Here is a 25,899-nt window from a genome sequence, read left to right as displayed (position 1 = left end):
AGTTTTATAAGATGCCTAAAGGCTACATTATTAACATGACAAAAGTAGCTGACTATACGTTACATGCAAGGCACAGACTATATAACTTTATGTTCAGTTTTTCATAGCTCATCTGAAGTTGTGGGTTGTATAAATATTCAAGCAGAGGAAATTGAGACAGAGAGCCATTTGCTATTTTAGGGATGTCAAAGCACTTTCACCTAAATGTGCTGCTATAATAAGTTTGGGGCCATTGCTGGCCTGTGGCTTCTGCAGACTTTCCAGGAATGGCACCCAGGTGGGTAAAGACCAAAGGCAACATATTTCCAGAGCCTTCCTGAAGGGCTATGAAGAAAAGTTGTTGCTGCTCTGTGTCCTGCTAGTGCTGCATTCCTGTCTTTTTGTCTGTGGGAGCTCAGCAGCCAGGTCAGGCAGAAGAGTGGTGGCAGATGGCAGTGGTGGCAGTGGTGGCAGCAGGCAGAAGTACCTCACTCTCAAGTTAGATGGGAAGCAATGGTCCCAGCACACGTTGGCTTCTGCTGTTGAAGCTTATCTCAAGTGGTAAGAATACAATTCAGCCTCTGCTCCTGCTCACTCAGGCTCATTACTGTTAATACCAAATGAAAGCATGAAAAGGCAGTATTTTATGGTGGTCACTAGCTAGAGAACAGACACCATTGACCTGCAATCATGGCAAGAGAATTTTAATGAAAATTTTGTTTGGATGTTGTGCCCTAGAGATGACAACGTCTTGTGTCCTGCTGCCAGCCCAAGTATCCAGTTTACACAGTGCAGTGTGTGACACACAGCGCATCCAGGGTGCAGATAGGATTGTTTGCCATTGTGATACCTCAAACCTAAACCACAGGATAAAAAGTTTTCATAGTATTTTAATTTCAGCCAGTTTACATCTATAAGGCCCTGAGCAACTGGGTGTGACGGCACAGCTGACCCTGCTTCAGCAGGAGGTTGGACTAGACACCTCCTGAATGCCCTTCCAACCTGATTTGCTCTTTAACTTTATTATTCTATATATTATGAATCTACATTATACACAGTTGAATATTATATGTATGAAAATATGCAGGTATATAAACAACGTACATAAATGCATGAATATATACACTTATTAAAAGCTTCAGGAAGGAATAAGCAGAGATTTCTGTCCAGGAACCTGTTGGAGCGGTAAATTTGCTCAAGAGAAAGGAACTGCAGACCCCCATATCAGCACCCAGATCTGCAAAGAGGCAGCTGGAGGAAGGAGGAAGTAGAGGGGGATCATCAGGAAAACCGGGCTGTCAAAATCTTGCTACAGCTCTGTGTGTGTGTATGCCACAAGGTAACTCTAATATAGAGAGAAATATGGGAAAATACCATGCAGGTTCCTGTTCCTTTGCTCTGAAGCAGGAAGTATCAAGTGTGCTTTTAGCTGCTTTCAAGGTTTTAGATTCTATGACACATTTGTGGTCCTAGAAAAAAGGCAGTATTTTTTCCTATAAATCCTAGACATCTTTTTCATGTATATTTTTAATGAATATCTTGGGAATTTCATTCTACATTTTCCTTGAATTTATTGGCCACAAATCCAATATGAATTACACTTTTAAAACTTTTATGAATAATAAGGTATTAGATGCCTTCTGCCATGGAAGTTTTACCTTCAGGTGAAAGTGGTGTTTGTTTTACAAATAAGCACCACAGGGAAGGCCAGGAGGACCTTACCGCTCGCTGTTTGAGTGCTGCGGGCCAAGGGGATCTGACCTGATGAGCAGGAGCTCATTGGGTGAAATGACGGCATAGCAGGGCTGTCTGCTGCAGAGCCTGGGATGCGGGCTCTAGCTTTATCTGCACATCTACTGACTGGTACTCCCTGCTCTAAAGTTATACCTGGCTTTTGAAGTCTCCACATTTTTAATCTGCTTGTGATAACAGATGCTTCATTTTTTGGTCTGCACTCTGTGCAAGCCTGGCAGGACGCTGAGCTTCAAAGTAGACTTTTGACAGGAAGTATGTGTGGCTAAATCCTAGAGAAAGTACCATGCAATGCTGCTGTGCTTAGCAGGGAGGTGACATCTGCTTGTGCAGACCATGACTTTTAACCTCTTTTCTACTTGGGTGGAACAGTTATGATGGAAATGACCCATGAATGTGTGTTCACACCATGGAAGTCAGCAGTGTTCAAGAGTAAATGCGAAGGTGAGTTTGTGTTCCCACTTCATATTTGAGTGTTGACTAGGGCAGAGTGGGGAGGAGGAAAAGAAAGAAAATAAACCACACAAATGTAGGACCAGGCAGGAATAAAAGTTTTGTCACAGAGTCCGGTGAATGAAAGGGGACAAATCAGACCTGACGTACAACCTTTTTCTCATTTTGAGTAGTCATTCTAGTTAGCTGCAGGAGAGGATTTTGCCTCATATAAGCTTGGTTTGATGATGCAGGTTTTGCTGTAGAAGGGCTGGATTTCTGAACATAATACGGAGAGGGATGTAACAGTGACTCTTGTGGAGGAAGACAGGGGGAAAAGACACTAAGTACTATAAACATATGTGCTGCCTAAAATTTCTAATGATCTGTTTTTCAGGGTTACTGCTTTAGCCAGTTTCCTCCTACTATTTGCTGCAGAGATTCAGAAAGCTGCAGAAGGCAGGTGGACATGCACACGCCCCTAAATCCAACCTCCCTCTGCCCATACGCTCCTGCACTAGCCTCATGGCATAGTCAGTCCTGCAATGCCATCATCCCTGTGAACTGCACTGTGGGAAAAGCCACTGGAGCCCAGTCCCATGCCCTTAGGTGACAGGGCTGTCACCCTGCACTGCCTGCTCAGCGACCTGGGGCCAGTTGGAGCTAATGCTGGTCCCTGAATGTCACTGCTGCCCTTCCTCACCCTGGCCAACCTGCAGCCCAATGCCCTGGAGGAGCAGCTACACCAGGTAGCAACATGTGGGGCACAGCTGTGCAGGACCTGGTCACTTTGTCCCAAATGATGGATAGATACCCCTTTCACACTGGTCATGATAACACTCATAACCCATGTCAAATATTGTGAGGCTTGCAATAACTCTGTGGGCAATGGGAACGCTGCTTTGCTGTGTCATCCTGGGGGCCTAAGGTGGCTAAAACAGTAGAGCTGGTTGTTGCACTGGCCCCTCCACCCCTCCTCCCTGAGGGAGGGAGGTTTCTGGGAATGTGGAGCTCTGCCTGGATCCCTGGATTCATAGCCCTGCTGAGAGTCTCCTCCATGCACTGCCCTCCACCAAACAGTGCCTGGGTGCTGGTGAGAAGTTGAGTTTACTCTGTGGTCTCTCCCATGGAGCCCTTTACTTCTGTTCAGCACTTCTTTGTTAGCACTTGCTAACAGCCTCTTGAACCAGCATGTCTTTATCAGCAGAAGAGCATCAGGAGTCAGAACATGAAGTGCTACACTTGTGCCCTCAGGAAGCAACGCAAAGGATGGGAAGATCAAGAAGATGAGCCAGCTTATATCTCTTTGAAAGGCCAAACAAGTGCTGAGATGGAGTGAGTGTTTATCTAGGGGCTGGGCTTTGCTTTCTCTGATTCTGCTGCTGCTCGAAGTGGGAATTAGGCATAGGCGTCTCTTTTCTCAGTTACTGAAAAAGCTCAAGATATCATTACGTTTGTCGTATATATATTACTGACTTGCAAGAAAATTTTGTGCTCGGTGTATCTCACAGACAATAAGGAATGATATCTCACCCTGTTTTCATGCCACACTGCAGTTCTGTGTAGTTGTTTCAATTTAATGAAAAAGGAGACATAAGTAGGACCCCAGAGACATTAATGAAATACTTGTCACACAGCATGTCAGCAGCAGTGGCAGCATGAGACTGCACAAATCCTGGCCAGCCCCCTACTCCAACACTGCTGTTAGCTGGTTTTTGAGTGTTTCCTTACAGGTCCCACTAACGCTGTGCCTGAGAGTCTCATTTCAGGCTTTCAGCTAAATGGCAGGTGAGAATCTTAGTTGCTCTGTGCTCCATCTGTAGTCAATAACAAGAGATGTAGGGGCAAATTGTATTTCATGTGGGCTACCTCACATGAGCTGAACCACACTCTGTAAGTGCTGATCCCCTTCATTAACCGAAATCAGGGACTAACCAAAACTCATTCCAGTGCGTAGGGTAAATGTCAAAAATTGCACAGTCCCACACCAGTCATATAAATGCACCCTATCATTTACTGGTGTGTTTGAAATGCACCGTCACTTATTCCTGGGAGCCAGAAGAATACAGTCAGGGCCATTTGTCAGGTTTCTTTCATGGCAAGCTGCAGGTTTATGCATGTGGGGCTCATCTATTCATACCTCTGCCTTGCAGCAGAGGAGGCATTGCTTAAAAAGCTCTTTGCCTGAGAGTGAATACAGCTATCACTGTTGTTCTGTTTCTTGCCTGCTTCCTTTTGGTGGGTGTGCAACACTACCTCAGCTAAAGAAGAAAGTTCGCAACCTGACTTGGTTGCAGTGTACCTGATGGGCTGGTAATATCCATGCCATCCCCTCTCCGCACTGGGGGTACGTTCTCAGATTTGGAGCTGGAGATACGAAAGCATCATCGATCAAATGTACCATGCAGCAAGGTCCTGACATCGTATTAACAACACACCCAGTGACTTTCTTCAACCAGAAAAGAGCAAAGGCGCATTCTTGGTCCAATGGAAATCAATGATAAGACTTGTATGTATCACAATAACAACCCTTTCTGATTACTGATTCAGTTGCTGATTCTCTCACTGTATAAAAATCGCTCATCTGCTTAAAAAATAACTGACATTAAATCATGGCTTCACTTTATAATGGAAGAAGTGGTAACAAAGAAATGAGATGAGCATCATGCTGTAAGCTAGTAACAATATACAGGGAATAAAACCATTAGAAAAGAACTCAACAGGTTTTTCAATGTTTTAAATTGGAAATTAACTGGAATTAATGCTCTTCAGAATTTGAAAGATTTCCATTTTGGTTTTAAAACAAATTAATTTGGTTCAAAAAAGAGACTTCTGTTTTCAAAATTGCAAAATGACAGGCTTTAAGGTTTTGGTTTTAGGTTTGTTGGTTGTTCTTTTTAAGGCTTGAACAGCTTCAGCTTCCAATTCATAAAAAGTACAAAAGATATTTCAGTCAAAATGAAAATGAAATTTTCTGGCTGTCTCTAAGTGAAAATTTTCCGGGAGTTTTGGTCAAAGAAAATTGTGGCTATTTTGACTTTATGACTAAATGCTGAGTGAGAAAACGCTTGGGTGCTTAAAAAGATCTCTGCATGATAGAAAAAAGGTTAGGGATCATGCACTAGAACCAAGTTTATTAAGTGACAGACTAAAGCTTAGACTCTATTAAGGATGTATGCTTTTAAGCTCATAAAGATAACTGGTGTGTCAGAAAAAGTTTCAAAATAATTGCAGTTTAGGTTATTGAAGTGACTACTCATTTGGGTAGGCTGTTACTGTCCTGAAGCATCCCCCTGGCAGGGACAGAAGCACATGGCACAGCAATGTCATCCCTTGTGATCAATATGCCAGGACCCAGCTTCTGTGAAGCGCTGTGCTCCTTAAACGGCTTGATTTCAACAATTTGAAGACATTCAAGTATCTCTGAGGATAAATGTAAGCAAATGAGAAAATAGTTTTGATGTATTAAGTGCTGTGTGGAAGGGGAGGAGAAATAATGGGCTTTATTTTCCATAGGTCTGAAGGCTAAGAGGTTGTTCCATTCTGTCTTTTGCTGCTTGTGAAATCACTAAGGAAATCAAATGCAATTACAGCATGGCATATGATATGTATAAATTGCCTATGCATCTGTGTATGTCATGGCACATGACTATCCTTACTGGTGCAGCAGCCGTTCAGGAGGACGCCAAGCACCATGACGTACACAAGCGCTGTGTTGCTCAGGCCAGGCACGTGGCTGCAGCTGCATGGCATGCAACACTCAGAGGAAGGTTTTGAAGCATCTCAACTTTCAGCTGCTCTCACATTATTTTTCCTTTGTAACCGAACCTATTTTACCAGAGCATGTCCAAGATCCTGGGTCCTCCTGAATCCCCTCCCCAGAGGTGAGTTAAGATGCAGTAAGTGACCAGTCCCATCTGCTTATTCTTGACTGCCATGGTAAAGAAATCTGGAGACATGGGCTGCAGGAACCCCTGACATGCTCTAAACAACTCAGCTAGTCAGCTAGCAGGATGCTGGGAGACCAGGGGTCCCAAGAAGCTCTGCAGCATGTGCTGGGAAGTACGCCTACAAGTACCCGAGAAAATGGAGTACGTGGCTACACCAGTCATACCCCACTGGAATGAGAGAAGCAGCAGGGATGCAGTTGGTAATATCTACAGATGGTCTGAATCAAATGCTGGGAAGACCTCTAAAGGAGGGAAAAGTTCAAACTCTAATCTGACAGTTTCACATATTTTCCAGTGTTATTAATGTAGCACCATTATTGAGGGTCTCTTGGGACTGAGCATGTTGTATCATACACGTATTTATCCTTCAATTCCTCTTGAAGCTAGTTCTCATACAAAGCACAGCATGATGCTTCCTTACTATCAACTTGGTCAGCTGAGAATATCAGTTTAATAATACATAGAAATGCAAGCTCAACTGAGATGCATCAGAAGAAAGTTACACGTGTAACAACAAAAAAACTACACTTTACTTGTTTCCTTTGTAGATCTATTTAGCCTTGCTACAGTGTAATATTAATAGCAAACCTAAGCTCAACCATTGTAGAGGAATTATTGAGGAATGAAGGCAGGTTAATTAGCATTGATAATATACAGCTGTGGGCTTCCTTCAGTGGCAGTGGGCTGGCTGAGGTGGATAATGTGCAGCTGTGGCTGGTTCCTGCTAAGTAGCTAAATAGCTCTAAGGGGTTTAGAAGAGAGAGCACTGGATGAAGAGGGACCCAGAAGAAGCAGTGGGAGGAGAGAGAGTGCCCTAGATGTAGGAGAGGGCCCAGCAGAAGAAGGGAGCCTGGATGAGAGGAGGCTGGCTGGAAGAGGAGCCAGGAGAAGGAAGATCTGGATGCAGCAGAGAGAAGCAGCAAGGTGGACCAACCTGAATAGGATGAAGAAACAGCATGGACAGTAGCTGAACCTTTAAAGCATTGTGTGAGACTGATGGTGGTGCCAAGGCATGAGAAGGCTGGTCTGGGGTAGTAAAAGCCTTGTTGCTGCCAATTAGTTTTGATAGTGCTGTGACAAGCCATATGTGAGAGCAAAAACACAGACATGTCATGTGGTGCTTAGCTGGTCCCCATGAAGTTTGCTCATATCATTGCCAGATCATTCACTCTCTCTCTCTGCAAATCTCCTGCACGTGTTTATTCTAGTTTTCTATTACTCAGTCATCCAGTCTAAAGCACTGTAACATGACTAATGGCATTATCCCACCTAGTTAAATATTTTATACTGATCTGGTTTTCTGGCAGGATTTATTGCTTTACTATGGCAAGATCATTGGCCATCAACCACAGTCCCTCTATTATGTAACTCCTTAACAAAAGGAGGAAGAGAAGCCAAGCCTCAGCATAGGCATAACAGGCAGTTGCCTGGTGTAGCAGGTGGTGAAATGACCATTGGCCTCCAGACAGGCCCAGCTGAAGCCAAACAGGCTGTGAATGAAATGGAAGTTGGTGTGTGGAGGTTTAGAGGATGGAGGGTAAAATTTCCAAGACCAGCTGTTGCTACCTCCACCTCTTTCTTCTACTAGAAGCAGGAGGAGTGTTGAGCTGAGGGTTTTTTTTTTGGCATTCTCACCAATCTCCCTGTCCTCCTTTCTCCCTTCTTGTGACAGGAGTGACCTTGCCTGGGCACCACCCTGGTCTGAACTGTGACAACAGGAGCTCCTGGGAGTTCAGCTGGCTCTTACTGTGGCTGATGAACATTTCATTAATTACAGTAATATTCTGTATGTTCCAAAAGAGAAATTATTACCTGTAAAATTTACTTTCAGGAGATAATCTTTGTACAGCTTCCTGCCATCCAGATGCTTCATGGCATCACAGAGTTTGGTGGTGTTTGGACACAGACTCCTCTGCATTTTATGCAAGGCATGGGCCATCGCATACACGGCATTCACAACAAACATGATCTTGGATTCTTGCTCGTAGTTGGAACTGTTGATAGTGAAGTGCTTGTCACAAGCCTTTTTATGTGGTTTTCGGTTCTGGAGATTACACTGGAATTTTTGCTCCCAGAAGTCCTTGAACCAGGGGTTGCGTCTGTTATTGTAAGGGCTGAGGCTTTGGAAATACTTGTCAAATTCTTTAACTGGATGGGAAGCAAGTTCCAAGGTTATTGCCCCGGAAGCTATGTGCTCATTGCCCTTGACAATACTCTCTTGTGCACCCCATCCATCACTGGCAATCCAGGTGAAGGAAACATTGAAGCGGTTGGCAGCTGCAATGAGCTCCCGAGAGTCGTCGCCTCGCATGAAGAGCACCACCACCCTGGCATTGGGTTTCTGGAGGAGCTCTCTGATCACGCCATCGTAGGACTTCCTGATGTTTGACCGGCCCACTTTCTCGGAGGTGGCGATGCAGATGTTACGGAGGCGAGCTTCCTGCTCGAAGGCTTCGATCCCTGTCTCACCATAATCTCCTTCTGAAGCAACTGTTGACACGTAAGTCCAGTTGAAGTACCGTAAGATTTCAGCCATGGCTTTCGCTTGGTAGAAGTCAGGGGGCACTGTCCGCGCAAAATAGTCATAGCGGGATTTGTCACTCAGCTTGGCACTGGTGGAGGCATAGCTTATCTGGGGGATCTGGAAGAGTCGGAGCAGGTTTGCTACCTAGAAGGAAGGGGGAGAACACAGGTTTTTAAAGGGTGTTATTTGTAAAACTGAACAGAAAATTCTAGGGAAAGGCATAAACAGGTTTTTTTTAATGAGCTGTTCTGACAATCACAGATTAAGGGTGTTGATAGAGGTGGTTGATAACATACTCTGGTGATAGCAGCGCACTGCCTGTGCAGAATAGTTGTTCTGCTGCCCAGTTAATTCCCAAGGTCCTACTGGGACTGTAATGCACCTTTTATTTCTGTCAAACTGAGTATGTTTAACCCAACAAAGCATTTGACACAAATGGACGATATACTTCAGTCTCAGCCTGTGCTCCTTACTAAGGTCTGGGGTTAGCATGCCTTTGCTGTTCATAGTGATTCATCTTCTCCAAGACTCATTGTACTTGACAACAAAATGCACCAAGACGACATAAATTTCTTTTTTATGCAAATATCACAGATATACTTGTACAAGCCTTTCACAGAACTTTCTGGCCCCATTTAATCAAGCTCTGAGTCCCCACTTCTCCTACTCTTTGCTCCTTTAAACTCTTTTTTTTCTGAGCTGTTCTGGCTGCAGTCCTCCTGAGATGGCATGTTTGTTGCATGCTAGTACTCCTCGTACTCCTCAAATGCTGCACAATGCTGTGTTGGCCTATAGCTTTTCATAAATAATAAAACCTTTTAATATTCTCTAATCGCCCTTTTATGATTTATGTGGTGCAAAGTCCTGTTGTTTTTTTTTGTTTTTTCTCATACGTTGCTATGTCCAATGCTAAAATATTCCCAAATCGACTCTGTTAGTCTCACAGAAGTGTAGCTCCTGATTATATCAGGAAAGAAATGAAGAAAGTTTATGGCATTTTTTTCCTTGTGATTGCTTCTTAAATGACAAAGGGAAGACTTCAGAGTTCTGCTCTTGGTGGGTAGAAGTTGTGTCCAGTAAATTAAATTTGAAGTTGATCTTGGAGTACAGCCTGACAAAACCAGTTGAGAAGCGATAGTGTACTTGAGTTTCCTAAGGGAAACTTATTAAAAATTGCCCAATCAATTTTTTCACATTTTCCACAAATGTTTCTCCAACCACAGACTATGCCTGTGAGGATTTAAAGGTAAAGGACTGTTTAGAAAAAAAAAGTTGTGGAACAAGGTAAATTTTGAATGTTCAGATATCAATAGCAAAATTAAAAAAAATAAAAAAAATATTTAAAAAGTCTGGTAAAAACCCCAAAATTTTATTTCTTTTTTTTTGCAACATATGTCACTTGAGATTTTATAGATTTAGATTCTATCTTTTCTGTAATGCAGACACTGGACAAGTGTCCTGCTGTGGCTCAGTTTCCCACTGTGAACTGGTGTAATCTTTTTTCTGGGCCAGGCTCTGCTGCCAAACCATACATGCACAGTGCCTCTCGAGCCCCCTGGTCCACCTGGAACAGGGGATGTCAGGAGGCCCTTGTCCTTCGGTCCTTCTGGGGCACCAGGGATGCCCTGGCATCTCAGCTGTATCTGTGGAGCTGAAACATGCTTTTATAAAAGAAACCACTAGGAGTGGTTTATATTGGTTTAAACCAAAATAAAACCTTTTCTGCACTGCTTGGGAGGAGTATCGTGACAGGGAGGTTTGACTAGCCCACGGCGGTTTTGCCTGTTGGTGTAGGCACATGGCTGGGAAGTGCTGTGGCTGAACAAGTCACTGTCCCTCAGGAAACAGCTGATGAGGCTGTAACCACCCTGCTACGTGGGAACATGCATTAAACTGCCTTATGCTGGGAATGTGGCATTTATTTTCCATTGTGGTGTTCTGAATGAACAGCTTTAAAGCATTGGGGTGGGCCGAGAGGCTTGTTTTGTCACCAAGGTGCAATGGATGCTTTGAGCACTGTCAAGCCTTTGTGGTTTTGTAACTTCTGATTACGTGCCCATGTATCCACATGGTATGGTTCACATGTCCTGCCTTAAAAAGAGCACTTTGATTTGGTAATAAAATGTCCTCCATGTAGCTATTCCACAAGACTTCTTGCAGAATTGTGTGGGCTGGAATTGCTATTCTTGTCTCAGTTTATTCTAGCAGAAATTTTATTTGCGCTAAACCACAATAAGGATATGCATACACATCACTCTGCATTTCCCCCCACAAACTGACTAAAAAAGTCCATTTTCTAGTTAAAGCAGTGCTACCCAGTGCATCATCAAGCCTTCAGCTCACAAAGATGTACCCCAATAAGTAAAGGCAGCTTTTCTATTGCTTTTTATTTCTTTCGGTCTAAGCAGCACAAGTATCCATATGCAGGGAAACAGACCCACACTCCTATTTTACAATGGGGCCGCAGACCTTAGAGGTCACTGTCTTTCTAGGCTCCCTGCAAACTGCCTGAAATTCTGGTGCCACAGGCAGAAGAAAGCTTTCCTGGGACAATGCTGTGTGCTGCAGTGCTCTTCACTGCAAAGCTGTCCAGGTGGTAGGTTTTTCATGGACTAGAAATTAAAAAAATATAAGAAAGTCTGCTTAATCAGAGGATAGTGACCCAGTCATCCATGAGAACTGTAACTGATCATGTAAATCAGTGAAGTTGTATATGTTATTGACTCAGATCAGGACACTCTTCTGGAAATTCTGAAGCTGGGGATATTCTGGAATATTGTAACTTGTCAATTTTGGGGACTAATTTTTCAAAAGAGCTCAGATCTCAGACACTTAGCTGATGCAGCCAGTTTCAGAAGGGTCCCATTTCCTAGCCATTTACAGGCTGATCTGATCATGTGATTCTGAAAATCAGATCCTGATTAAACGGGCAACAAGGTAAGGGCACAGGTAGCAGGTTCTGGAGAGGAGCTGGTATCTAAGGCTATGTGTGTTCTGCGGTGTCTCAGTGTAGTAGAGGAAAGTTCAATGTGAACCAGAGTTACGTGCCCAACACTGTATCACCTGAGGCATACCTACACTGTAGCTCCATGCTGCCTTGGGATGTGTGCTACAGCTTCAAAATTGCAGTGTAGATCAGCTTTTGCTAAATGAAATCTATTTTGGCAAAGCTCCAGGCAGCAATTTAATCAAGCCGTGGTGCATGCAGCTAGAGCCTGAAATCCATATGTTGGCACTTAAGTAGCAGTAGTAGCCTGGAGTTTTTTTGCTGTCAAAACCAGTGGGATTTGCAGATATGTAACACCTTTGCAAATAAGGCTGGATGTTCTGTATCTGCAACCTAAACCAACCACTTTGCACAGCTTGCTCTGGACAGTAGGTGTTGATATAGCCAGCTGCCAGTGTGATGGGAAACATTATTTGCCCACACACTGCTGGGTTTATTAGTGTAGCCAACTGTCCTGTGCTAAATTTAGCATCCATTTCCCAAGCAAACCTGTCTCGCACCCAGCTGCTGGGATGGCGGGTGGTTCTTAAGAGGCAGACCTACAGGAGCATGGCAGAAAGTCCAGTGTGAGCAATGTCCCTTTGTAGGGGCAGGCTGCACCAGCAAATCCTGCAAGTGAAGTGGCCAATGCAGTGCCAGAGGAGACTGATGTCCCTCTCACAACGTTGGAGCCATATCTGTCACTTCTACTTCTCTGTGCATCAGGGACAGAAGAAATACTTGTGGGAAATTGCCAATTTAGTTTATAGCACAGAAAATGGCTTCATATTAACCACCTGTGAGGAGCTATGGATTAGGTATGGCTATCAAACACGTGAACCTGGTTTCTGAGTATGTTTCTGGCCATTCAGGAATCCTGCTGATAAATGAGGTCAGGTAGGTGACACCTGTATGTCTCAGAAACCTTGGTCTGTCTTCTGATGTGTTGAATCTCATCAAGCCTTTTGCTTATCCTCCATAGGACTTTTTTTTTTTTTTTTTTCCCCTGGCAGTAGGGTTTGTTCTGATGTTTTTGGTTAAAATTTCCCTTCTTAACATCCCAGAGGCTGGTACATGGATTGTTTGAATGTGTACGGGACTGGGGGGCACAGGAAACACTTTGGGGAAGAAAAAAAAGAATCTCAGAAGAGTTAGAACAGATAGGGCATCTTCAACACAACACACAAGTGTGTATCACACATTTTTTGGGCAGTGGAGGCCCCTTGTTAGATGACATTGCACTCTGTGCCTCTAAAATTTTGCCATGTGAGAATCTCATGGCACTTAACACGGCTTAATGAATCTAATTTCACAGAGCTCCTCTGAGACAGGCAAGAGCTCCTGTGGCTGTTTTGAACAGACTTTAAATCAGGCTGCTGAGCAGAATGGGATGGAGGTAAAGGAGGTTTGTCTCTATCAAGATACCAGAGAAATCCCTGTCTTTGAACTGCAGTCTGTCCTAATGGAGATCCAGTCGCTACCTTTGGTCTCCTGAGAAAGTCTTTCTATTCCTGAGGATAAGTTGCTTGTCCAGATTCCCACAGCAAGACCATGGCTAAGCCGTGCCCCGGGGATTTCCTAATATTTAGGTCATTGCTATAATGCAGGGGCTGAGCTCTCACTTTGTAGAAATGTCTGCTGCTGCCAGCGTATGTTGTATCTAGTTCCTAAATGATGTTAATCTACACTGTGGGCTTTTTGTTATTATTTGAGCAGTTGCAGGTCAAACTACAGCTAAAGCATTTGTTCCAATAAATATTTTTTTCTTTTTGGCTTATTTGAATTTTTCTTTTTTTCTTACATCTAAAAATATTTTACTAAAATTTGGGCAGAAAGTGCCATTTAGGAAGGCAGGAAGGAAACGTTGGTTCTGAATGGGCTGGAGTGTGGGTGTGTGATAAGTGGTGGGCATAAACCTGATGTAAAGAATAAATGAGGTACCTCTGTAGTCAGCTGCCTCCACAGCCTGTACAGCCTCCCTGTACTCCCAGCTCCTGGTTTGTACATTTTATGTTAATTTATAACCTCACTTCTTTCAGTTTATAACCATTTACTTCTATCCTCTTGTCATGTATCCCAGTAAACCCTTTGTGTTCTTCAGAACGAACCCATACATACAGAAAAGCAGATAGCAGGTTCTCAGCAAACCTTCTCTTCTCCAGGGTAAACACACCCAGTTTCCCCAACCTCTTCTTGTAGGGCATGTGCTCCAGACTCTCTTCCCCATGACCAACTTTGTATTTATTACATTTTTATTTTACTGGGGGAAGCAAAGCTGGACATATCATTCCAGGTGTGGTCGAATGAGAACCAGAATAAATAGAAATAATAATTTCCACCTATCTACTAGCTATGTTTCTGTAGATCCACCCTGGCATGCTGTGAGCCTACGGTGCCACCAGGTTGCATCTTTGGCAATAAATACAAGCAATACTGAAGAGACAGGCTCCACCATAACTTCCCCTGTCCTCTTTGGATTCAGCAGGTTCAAAGGCATGGCTCTCACCTCAGGGACAATGTGACCCAGTGTGGCTCAGCTCGGGCACTTCTGACATATCCACAGAGCCTAGGAATATTTGGGGTGGGGAGATCTCAGTGATGCAAACACAGCTGCTCAGCTCGAATCCAAGAAAAAACTTCACTCAAAACTCTGATTTGTTTTCAAAGGGAAATTAGGAGCTTAAGTTCCTTACTGGTTCCAGAATTGAAATGCCTTTATCAGTCTGGAACACCCTCTCTCCATAGTCCGTTTTAAAACTGTGGGTGTCATGTCTGGGTTATTGTAACAAGCGCTATGGAAGACAATCTCCACAAAGGGGCTATGTCATCACCTGCAACATAAAATACCCATTTGCCTCCAGCTGGACGTCAGGCTCTGACCCCAGGAATGCATTGGCAATGCTACCATCCCAGTACTTTTAATCATTAAAGGTCAGTTGCAAAGAGCTAAGCCAGAAGCAGTGAAGTTATTTAGGACTTCCAGCCTGGCCTGTGCTCCTATGTAGTCCTGCACATTGCAGGACTAAAGCAGTGGTTTCCATTAGCTTTCTCTCTTTTTGGTATTAAGAGGGCTATTTACTAGTTAGTGAGTGTTGTTCCTTAACAAAATGCTTTCCAAAAGGTAACTCAGGAAAAACCAATTCATTACTAACCAACCAACCAAACATCTGGCATTTTTGGTTAGCAGGGGAAGGGGAGAAGACAACATTGTTTTTAGCCTTGCACTTCTGAAAATTTTGTTAATGAAGCTGGGAAAAATATAGCTAAGTATTTGCAGCAGACTCGATAGCTGTCACATCCAGAGAAGCAGTGTTTGAACAGTGAAATAATAGCATCTGCAAAACGAACATCAGAATTAGGGAATACTGTCAGAATAGCATCTAGGATTTCTGCAGAAGACCCAGGAATTGCTTTTTATATGCCTGTCCTGTGTAATAAAAGATAAGCCAAGAAGGACACAAAGAAAAAATGTTGTACTCAGAGAGGAGAATTGCTTGGAAATTCTTTTTGCATTCTGCCTCCATACAGCATTAACTGTTGAAGTGAAGTAAGCTAAGCACTAAGCTGGCAGACTGAGAAGAGACCTGTGAAGAAGACCTTGCACAAGGAGTGCAGCTCTTCCCTGAGCCTTGGTAAACCTGACCATGAGTGACTCACATCACATTTACATTACATGGGGAAAGGGACTAAAACTGGGGTTGATGGTTCTAAAAGGATGTAATGGCTTCTGAAGTTAAAAAAGCTATTATTGAACTATTTGAGACTCATGAACTGATGCATAAATCCTGGTCAGAAGGGACAGTATGAGTATGGGTGATGTCAAGGTGTCCCTAACTAGTTCCTATTTTTGGCTGCTTTCTCTTGTAGTTACATCCTTTCCCAGTTGTAACATGGTAGGGCTCCTTCCTTCTTACCTGTGATCTCATGGGTTACTTACCTATCCCCCCCTAAAACCATATCATTTCCCCTTGGCAAAAGGAGAAAATGGTCACACCAAAGGAAAAAAAAAATTAAGAATAAAAAATAATACCAAACCCAAATCAAAAAGACTGTAAAGGAATCAGTTACCCTGGGATTTTTAAAGCAGCCAGCCAGAGGGAGGTACTCACATTCCTTTGAAATCTCTAGGAAAGACATGGCCGGTGCTGTTTGGGCAGTTTGAAAATCTCAACCTAGTGGTGGTTTGTTTCGGAATGTGGAACGGAAACAAAGCTAGGAACAAACCGCAAGGATCTGGCTGAGAGGGAGTGGAGAGGGAAGACAAACAGAGATAAGAGGGAAAGAGTTTAAAGGAGACACCAGGAAGTCAGCAAATGCATGTGTAGCTTTAAATGTTAGTGGTAGGTGGCCCATCTCACCGAACAGATCTTTTAATAAGGATCTGGTTTAGTTTTTACAAGCACAAAATCGCCAGTGGCTGCTGTTGCACAGTTGAATGCAAAGCTCCTCTATACGTGCATCACAAATGGCATACATGGTCTGTGGTCCCTGGTGAACCCCTGCAGCCCCCTGCACATTTCTCCTGCCCATATCCCGGTTGGGTCCATGCTCAAGGAGACAGAGCCCCATATGTTATGAGGTTTGTTTGTTTGCTTGCTTTTTCTTCCCCCCCCCCCCCCCCCCCCATGTAGTTCTTCTAAGGATTTTGCACTATTTGTATGGTTATGGAAGTCGCAAGCTATTGTTAAGACTTTGTTTGGAAGATGGTTTATCCTTGGAGGAAGGAAATTGAGGTAATTAGCTTTCAGGCTCCATGAGCCCTTGGCAGACTCGTGTGGCTAAGAAGTGACAGCTAGAAGAAGATGGCTGGTAAATGAGTACATATTCAGAATTTCATGCCAGATGGTCGGTCACTTAGGAGAGAGTCCTTAGCTTTTGTGATAGCAGCAATGTACCTTTGAACCTTCTCCAGTGGTTTTGCTCCAGTTTACTTAAGACATAACAAGGAATTAAAGAGAAGACAGCTGGGTACTGGTGTCTTTTCTGCCACTTTTTTCTGGATGAGGGTTCTAACTTGGGAATAACTTTCACAAGTGTGATCTGCAGGTCTTGTGGATTGGTAGCATAAAGGGAACTACACAAAGGTAAAGCTCTATACCTACATGAATATGGTGGATATGGAAATGCAAACCCAGCCCACCTAAGGGAATGTCTTACTGTTTGTAAGAGTTGACTGCAGGGAATGGACCCCAATCTTCATTCTCAGAAAATGGTTCCAGTTTTCAGGAACAGAGAAGAAAAAATCCAGCACGTGAATAGTCGTATTCCTGCTTACACATGCATATTCCTGACGGAGCTGACCTAAGTGTTTTAAACACGGCATTCGGTTTAGCTGTGTGGGTGCTCTTCTGTGCAAATGAAGAGTGGGGTTTTTTTTTTCTTACCCTTTTTACAATGTCATTGAACATCTCCAAGGAAAATATGTTTGAAATTTCTCTTGTAAACTAGGAGAGAGCGGATAATCTGACTCAAATGAAAAGCCATGAACCCAAAACAAAGTCCTCTGAACTTTGGATGATTTACCTTCTGATCCTAGGTTCAGCTCGGGTCAGAATTTTATTTCATGAAAACAGCTTTTTTACATGAGCCCTTCTATTGACTGAGAATCCTGGCTTGGATTTTTTTGGGATCAAATGCTGTGCAGATTGGGCTCACTGCTAATTTAAACACAACATCTAAAAACTAATTATCCAGATCATCATTAATGATAATAGCTTAGTCTGACCAGAAAATAATTAAGCATTTTGCATTCTCTTGTTGTTTTTATTCTCTGCAAAAAAGTGCCTATCATGCATAGTGACTCAGTGGGGAAGGTGTTCATTGCTGATTTACCAGCAAATTCTTTTTTCCTTGGTGGAAGGATAATGAAAGAAGCAGAAATCTGACAGCAGGAGCATCATGAAGTCATTTGGAAGACAGCTGTCCAGACAAAAATCTGAAGAGGGAGGGTGAAAGGAGGGGAAGAAAAAGTATTGAAATACAGTGGCAAATTCACAGGAGGAAAAAAAAATATATGAAGCAGAAATAATTTCTTGTCTGAAGACCTCAGCATGGTTTATTTTAAGGCTAAGAAACTCTGCTGTGGACTTTATGATATTTACAGCTCTCAGGCAAAAAAGAAATGCTTGACAGGGCTACATCTGGAAGCACCCAGCCCCCTGAGCGCTGTTTGAAAGCATGGGGAATGGGGATGCTTAGCCCTGCAGATGTGCCTGCTGAAGTGGTTTGACATTCAGCAGTGGTGTGATTCCAGTTGCTGCTGGAGCTACTATTTACAGGTGACTGTCTCTGAAATTTGGTAGTCCTTTCTTTTGGTGTGGCACCAAAATGCATGGCTTTAATGCTTTGAAGTCCTTACATCTTCAGGCTTGAGTCTGCAATGCCTATTATTCTTGACAAGGATTTTCTTTTGAAACAGAAGCCATGACTGACTATCCTAACAAGATGAGCAGAAGGAATGGATGGCTTAATTACACCTTTAATAGATAGTGTGAAATCTAGAGGAAAGCTAGAAAAGAGAGACAGAAGGAAGACCGACCCAATCTATGTTAAGGGAAAGTAATCAATTGAATACTTCTTTTCTTGCTGGAAAGTGCTCAATGACATGAATGATTTGTGAACCTATTTATTTATTTGTCTGAGGAACTGTGTAAGAAAGTTTGAATAACTACAGGCAACTACAGGGAAGCTGTATAGATCATAGAGTAATATTAGATATAACTACTTTTTCATCATCCCTCCCAGGTTTTGAAAATCAGGTGACATACAGCTACATTGCCAATTTTCACATGTATTGAATGAGAGTCTCTTACCAGGACTTCTGGTTTCCATCTGACAGCTGCTCCCAACCCAAGCTTTTGGAATATTAAGCATTTGTATATACTATGTGTACTCTATGTGTACTGCATCCACTCTGCTGCCTCGAATATGGATTTAGTCTTAATGCCAGTGATCACCAGAGACTGGCTTCAAAGGGACAGACTGACAGATGTGTAAGAGGTCCCAGGCCTTTTTAGGAGTGTGGTGTGGCTGCCTCAGGGTTTCTGAGAGGGAAGGAAATATCTGTACCATTTCCACATTTTATGAATGTGATTTTTAGGTTACTCCATGTCTGTTGGACACACATGAATTTAGGGTGGACTAAGGAACAGATTAACCACAAATAACTAGAACAAAGGCAGAGCAAAACCACTGCCCCCTCTCCACCAGTGGGACAGGGCAAGTATATGATGTTTCAGTATATATTACTAGCCTTGAGATACTTGCAGCTCTGGGAATTGCCAAGCCAGAGGTGGTATCTGTACAGAATTTCCTGATTTTTTCTGGTCATTTCTTGAACTCATTTAGTTTTTAGCATCCACCACAACCTGTCATTTGATATACTCTTTGTCTGATAGGAAGAAACAGTGAATAATGATTTCCTTACAGATTGTGTTGCCAAGGTTCTGTAGCTATCATTTCTCCTCTTCAGGTCTCTTTTCCAGCCCTGGAACTTGTTCTTTGTACTCCAAGTGATCAGACCCATGTAACTGGTGAAGGACACATCCTTGCTGGGCTAGCTGATACACAGTGGGACAAAACCACTCCTAGTATGAGAGGTGGCTGAGGTTCTGCTCTGCAGAAACTATGCTCCTGTGGTATGGGTAATCATTTGCCCATGTATTCCTTAATATGCATAAAGAGACAAGCCACACATTGGAACACAAAAGGAAATAAAATGTAGTTTGTTGAAATGCTGCTTCTGCGCTCATGCATGTCTTATGGAAACCTGCCATGCTCCCAAGCCCGGTGGGATTTAATGCCTTGACAAGAGCAGTAGCCAGTCCCCCAAAGTAATTCTGACTGAAATGAGCATTAGGTGAACTCTTGGCCTCTTTATGAAACAGGTAAATGAAACTTTGTGGGCTTTCTGTCACTGCTGGGATGGTCTGTAGTACAGAAGAACATTTTTTTTCCTTTGACATTGATGCATAGTTAAGGCCTGTATTTGGTCTGGAAAAATACATTGCTCATAGTGGTCCAGCACTGTCAAGTCTTGGTGCCTTTGGAAACCTCTAGGTGACCATTAGGAAATGCTAGATCCAGGGTCTTAGCCTACCTGATTCTGGGCTTAAGACACCATTCATTTGTGATTATGAGTAATGTGGACTGGTTTATTTAATTTAACCCAAAATAATGAGACCTGTGTAGATTTCAAAACTTCAGCGAAACTAGGGGGCATTTTTGCTTATGGATAGTGCACTGGCAGTGGTGTGTGTGTGGGGCACTTTAGCATATCTGAGGCTGCACTGCCATAGGAGTACCTGGTCTGAAGGGGAGAAGTCCAGAATTTCTGCTAAAAAAGGAGGCATATTAATTCTTCGTGTTCACTTAGTGAGGAAAAAAATGCCAAGGAGTTAAAGTTTTATAATGAATATATATAAAATAGGAAGCCAAGAACAAAAAGGTTCATTATGTTTAGCCCTTTGCAACTGAAACCAAGGATGCAATAAAACTATATTTGGAAAGACATATGGAGCATTTAACCCACCTGGGAGCATTTAACCCACCTGCAACTTACACCTTTGCAAGACATTGCAAATACTCTCCAACACCCTACTGAGACCCTATTTGTGACTAATGTTGCACAACCAAAAGCTCCAGTTACAACGTGCCAGAAGGAGGGAGCAAGATATACTGAGGGCATCTGTCTTCTGTGCTGGACTTCTGACAGAGTGCTTCCACTGCACTCTGCCAGGCAACATTTCCTGGCAAAACCTGTCTTAGTATAAACTAAATATGGAAACAAAAGGGAAGACAGCAAATTTAGGATCCATTCAGAAACTGTACTGCCTGCATGGGACATTTGAGACCTTAGTCACTGAGTCAGGAGAATAATTTTTATTTGCTTTGGTGTGCTTAATTAAGACACTAAAACCCTTTAATCATTTGGTCAGGTCTAATTTAAGTTTATGGCTAGTATGCCATTTTTACTTATTTTGGCCTGGAAGTAAAATAAGGATTTCTTCTTTCATTTTAAATCTCTGTTGCTTAAGTGACAAATCTTATGTGCATGCAGCATGACAGGAATGCATATATTCAGAAATATAGGTGATATAAATTTTTGTTGATGTGAAAGCAGAGATCTGAACTTGGAGTCGTAAAAGTCTCATGACATGCGAAGTTCAGAATAAATACTAAGACTTTTGGAAAATTCAGTGCCCTTAGGATACACCGTAGCAAGAGGAAGTGGCCAGCTGCCAGAGAGTTAAACTATAGCAAGTGTTTTTAAAGGGTGAATCAAACTAGTATAAATTAATTTAAAATTATATGCTAGATTGATCCCTAGGGTAAAGTGATTGAGCTAACACTTGCTTTATTGTCAAACTTATGTAAGCAGTGGTTCTGTTCCAGGAATCGCAGGTGAATGATTCTCACCTCATGGGGCTCCTGTGACTTACCTGTATGGAGACACTGCTATAGGAACCACCTATGACTCCTGCAATGAGTAATGGTAAATTTTCTTGAACGGCATATGAGCCATCAGGGCACATGTACTCTGTTTCATCCACTTTAGTCAAAGATGCCCTGACAAACTCCAAAGACTGTTCTAAGGCATATGTATCCCTGGAACACGTATCCAAGATGTGAACTCCAAGCTTAATTCCTGGCAGCAAGTAGTTGTCTCTGTTGATTTCATCGATGGCGAACAACATGGCCTCCAAACGCTGGATGCCTCGGTCTTCATTAATTCTCCCACATTCTTCTATCCCTGTGCCTTTTTCATTGATTGGGAATAAGCCACCTAAGACCAGGTCTCCTTCTATCTTAATTTCCTTCCTTACAAAGCTGTGGTCACTTAGGGAAAGGAAAACTCCTTTGGAAAATAAAGCTAGCGCAAGGACTTGGAGTCTGGTGAACATCTTCACTGGTCCTGTTTTAGCAGCTCTAAGAAACATTGGTGGGTGCAAAAGTGCTCTTCAGACCTTCTGATCTGTTGCCAAATTTGAGGTGCGGTCCCACAAGCTAGTGAAGAAGAAGCCAACAAGTCTTTCCACTGGACTTCTAAAGAAGAGATGAGAGGAATTAGAAAAGGTGACAGGAGATGTGAGCTGTTATAAAACTTTTATCAACAAAACATTCAAGAGCAGAGGTTAAGGGATTGCTGGACATAGCATAGAAAGTAAGAAATATAGTTGTCTTGCATTCTCATAAAGCACCTTATTCCATTTGCTTCATAACTGAATACAGGCCAAGCACCTACGATGACAGCTATGCGCAAAGATCACAGACTTATGGGGCAATATATCTGGTGTTGACCACTACTCAACAATGTTTTACATTTTGCAAGGACAGAGACTGCTTCTGAGGTGTTTCTCATACCATCCTCTCTTATTCTATCCTCTCTTCTTTTCTGGACTCAGAGGCTTATGTATTCTCCTTCACTGTGTTACCATTTGCTTCCAGCCTTTCCTTAATAGATTTTTCTTTCTTTTGTTGTTGTTTGCGCTCTACTTACTATTCCTTCGGGGACAACACTGTCATAGTGTTGTCTCCTTGCTGTTAATTTTTGCTAAATTCAGCATTTGGCCTTCAGATCCAAAGCCTCTTTCTGAAGCCCACCTGCCCTGCCTTCCTTTACTAGCCTGCTCACCTGGTGCAGTCAATGGGAGGACTAGAGAAACCTCTTGGGGCTTTACCTTTAGTTTGGGGCTTTGGCAAATATATGAAACACAGGAGAAGCCCTGTTTTAGCAGGTAGTAACTGAGGGCTGTGTCTGCAATAAAAAAGCAATCAGGTCCATGTCATACCATTTAAGTGTTAACGTGCTCCCTGGGACTGTTTTGACTCAGGTCAATCAGTGCTCTTCTAAACAGTGCCTGGGCATGGTTCATGGACAAGAAAAGACTGGGGGCCATTCCCAATAAAGAATTTTGGTGTGGTCACAGTGTTTTGGCCATTTCATGTTGGCTGGTGTCACCAACAGAGGATGGTCTGTGGTCCATTTATTTGTTAGCTCTGCAGTTCTGCACGGCACTTTTAAGTGACACACCAAGGATAGTTATTATGTGGAAGGCCTGTAAAGTGAACCCAGATCTCCATCAAATGCCTTAATCACAAAACCATGCCCTCCTTAAGGCATGAAAGATTATCTTGCAAGCAAGTTAAGGTAAAAAAAAAAAAAAAAAAAAAAGAGAGACATGAAAGAAAAAAAGAGACATGACAAGGAGGGGTCTCATACTTGAAGCTTACTTAGGGCATGAAAACGCTTATGGCGGGACTTGCTCTCTTTAATGTTAATCACAGTTCAGTGCTCAGGTCAAAGGGAGAACACAGCAGAGATGTATGTACTTACGATATGATCCTACTCTCAGTAAGGTCAAGACCAGTTTGCCAATGGCCTTAAATGGAGAAAAATCAAGCCTTAGATTGAAGCTCATGTTGTAACAAATTTGTAAATAAATATGCATACACAAAGTCTATTTATGCAAAATAGATGCACGATTCATCCATAGACTCCTTGTCAGTATCTTTTCAAATATGACAAAGGGGCTGCCTTGATCTCCAAATCCTGAGATAAATCAAGTGTGGTAACATTTAAGTAGGTCACTTTAATAATTTATTTCTATACTTACCTTTTCCTTAACAGAGTATATATTGTTAGAGTTGCAGGTTTATTTTTAATTTAAAAACAACACAAAGAAATTGAAATAAGCAACAGTTAATATTTAACACTGAATGATGGATGAGCACGCTTACTGCAAGGCAGCTGTTTATCCTGGTACAATTCTGTGTTGCTGTACCAAATTGTGTGAAAGGATAGCTTCTCATTCATATTTAGTCCAACATTGTTTTCTCATAAATCAGTAAGGTGTCAGTGCACTACTAAAGGTCTTTCTCTGCTGTCCTAGTAACATGTGTGTGGTCTGAGCTGCAGGCTGTCTCAGCAGAATTTTCCATTCAGAAATAAGTTATATCTCAGTGGAAAACAAGCATCATCATCCCTCAGTGATCTATAAGCAAGCTAGTTTGCTGATCACCTCTGGTTTATTACTCAGGTCCAGGAAATGTATTTTCTGGTAATGTTAGGAGGGTAATGACATAACTGTATTCAGCGGTACTTTCTGTGTCAGGCTTGGTACTATAATTTACCAAATATTATTCAAGTGTATACATGGCATATAAAATGGTGATGCTATCCTGTTGGAAATAATAATCAGACAAAAAAGTGGCATTTGTCACATAAATGGTTGTGTGGGTAATAACTCAGTTGAATCAACTTCCATTGTTCTCATCACTAATCCACCATTTAGATAAAAACAGGACTTGGGATTTTTTTAAATGCAATATCCACCCCAATTACTTCTGTAGCTTCTGTCACCGCTGTATCTCAGCAAATATTCATACATTTATGCTTACAACACTGGTAAAATATTTATTTTCCCTGTTTTACACTTGAGGCAAAAGAGGCACAGAAAGATGAAATGAGATTCTCAAAAGAGTCAGTTCAGATTTTGATTTGCTCAGCACTCACAATCACTATCAAACTTTGAAAAGGTCTCTGCTTCCCTTTAGGAACTGAAGAACATGCTTTCAGCTGTACCCTGCACCCCCTGATTCCCACTGAGGCACTGACTCTGAAAAACTTCCTAAGCAAGCTGGTCTCTCTTCCAAGCCTCTTCCTGAATGATTTACCTAAGGTCATCAGCACAGCCAAGAGTCAAACTTTGACCTTTTCCAGTGATCCTCTGATACCTGAATGATAAGCCTCCCTTGCTTCCCATTACTCCTGCTGCCTTTTATGTGAGTCTTTATAAGGTCGTATTAAAACCAGCCTGTTTTCAACAGCCTTTCAATATTATGAAGAACAAGTCAGTTTGTCAAAGGAAAGGCTTATAAATGGAGTTTTCTGTAAGGTTTTCTAAAACCTACCCAGGACATGCCTACAGCTACAGTGGGTTTACCTGAAACAGCAAGGAGGTGTCCTCATCCTCCTGACTCCTTTAGAGGTGCTTGTTTTTGCAAATGGCAACACCTTCCACCTTACACCATGTGCGTCTCAGGGATTTATGTGACTCTGAAACCTCAGCAATAAAGGCTAGAAAGGTACCAGAAATTATTGCAACATTGCACATTAAAAATGTATATGTAAAATGATTGATACTATTGAAAGAACTGATTTTTCTTGCAAAGAATGCAAAGGATTTCTGTATTTTATCAATTACACTTGTTACAGTGACCCTGCTGAGGGAAACTGAAACCAGTCATAGCACACCAGAGGATCAGTCTCAGCAGAAGTCAAGGAGCTATTGAAGATGGTGAGGATTGGGAATACACATGGCCATTTCTGTTTCTCCCTTGACACTTTGTGTTGAAAGCACTGGTCTGAAGGTGTCCAGGGATATGAAGGGAGGAGACAATGGGAAACCCACCTGGATTGGAGAACACAGATGACTCAATCCTGTAATCCTGCTCTATCTGGGGATGCACTGCTTGGTAAGGGGTGCCTATGGGTGGAAGTCACCCACTTACACCAGTCACCTTAGCCTCCCCACTTGGCAACTCCTGGGAAGCTCTGCACTTTTCATATAGGCTTGGAAACTGTATGGAGACACCACATATGTGGAGTCCTGCTTTCCAGGTAAACATGGTCATCCTATTTCACGTGTTCAAATCCTCTGTTTATAAATCGGAGACAGTTACCAAAGGCACAGCTTTGGGTATCACGTGTGCTTCTCTCCTTCTGCAGACTCTGTAGCCTGTGCACTGCTGCCCATGTAGCAGCATCGCAGTGTCCTGCTGAGTGCACCAGCTGGGGAGTGGAGTCATTAATGCAAAGGCTGGTTTGCCTTTAATTAATGCAAAGGGAGGTTTCCCCTTTGGGCTGTGAGGTAGGGATGCTTCCTGGTGGTGGGACTCCTGAAGGAAGCTGCGAGGCAGATCTGGGTGGCCGCTGAGCAGCGTCACTATGCTGACACTGAACAGACAGCTTGATGTGAAGAAGGGAGGTTATTTTAAAGCAGCTTGCAAAGATGGGCTAGCAACTCGGTTCCTCTCCTGTTCTCTCTGGTGTGCACCTCCCACATGCTTTCTCTGCAGCTTGCATAAGTCATGACTATATATACAAACATTTTGTAGCCATTGCAGGCTGATACAGCCCATATTCCTCCCCTTAACCATGCTGAGGGTAGCACCCCAGAGCTGAGATTTGTCATTTCCTACTGGAAGTGACCCCACTGACCACAACAATTTGTCTTTGCAGTATTGCCTTCTACTAAAAGCATGTTTCAGGGATG

The 25,899-nt window shown here is 42.7% G+C and overlaps 1 protein-coding gene across 1 annotated transcript in view; it reads right to left on the bottom strand.

The window, feature by feature from the left end:
- Positions 1 to 25,899, bottom strand: part of GRM3 (glutamate metabotropic receptor 3) — a 113,939-nt gene that overhangs the window by 28,882 nt on the left and 59,158 nt on the right. The window contains exons 2-3 of the mRNA XM_037390406.1: positions 21,064 to 21,667; positions 7,926 to 8,781 (exon numbers count right to left, since the gene is read on the bottom strand). Of these exons, the coding sequence (XP_037246303.1) occupies positions 7,926 to 8,781; positions 21,064 to 21,561 (1,354 nt within the window). The 5' untranslated portion in view covers positions 21,562 to 21,667. The remainder of the gene's footprint in view (positions 1 to 7,925; positions 8,782 to 21,063; positions 21,668 to 25,899) is intronic.

Source organism: Falco rusticolus, chromosome 5, assembly GCF_015220075.1.
Source record: "Falco rusticolus isolate bFalRus1 chromosome 5, bFalRus1.pri, whole genome shotgun sequence".
Classification (NCBI taxonomy): domain Eukaryota; kingdom Metazoa; phylum Chordata; class Aves; order Falconiformes; family Falconidae; genus Falco; species Falco rusticolus.
The sequence above is the reverse complement of the archived record's forward strand: the minus strand, read 5'-3'. Positions and strand labels throughout refer to the sequence as shown.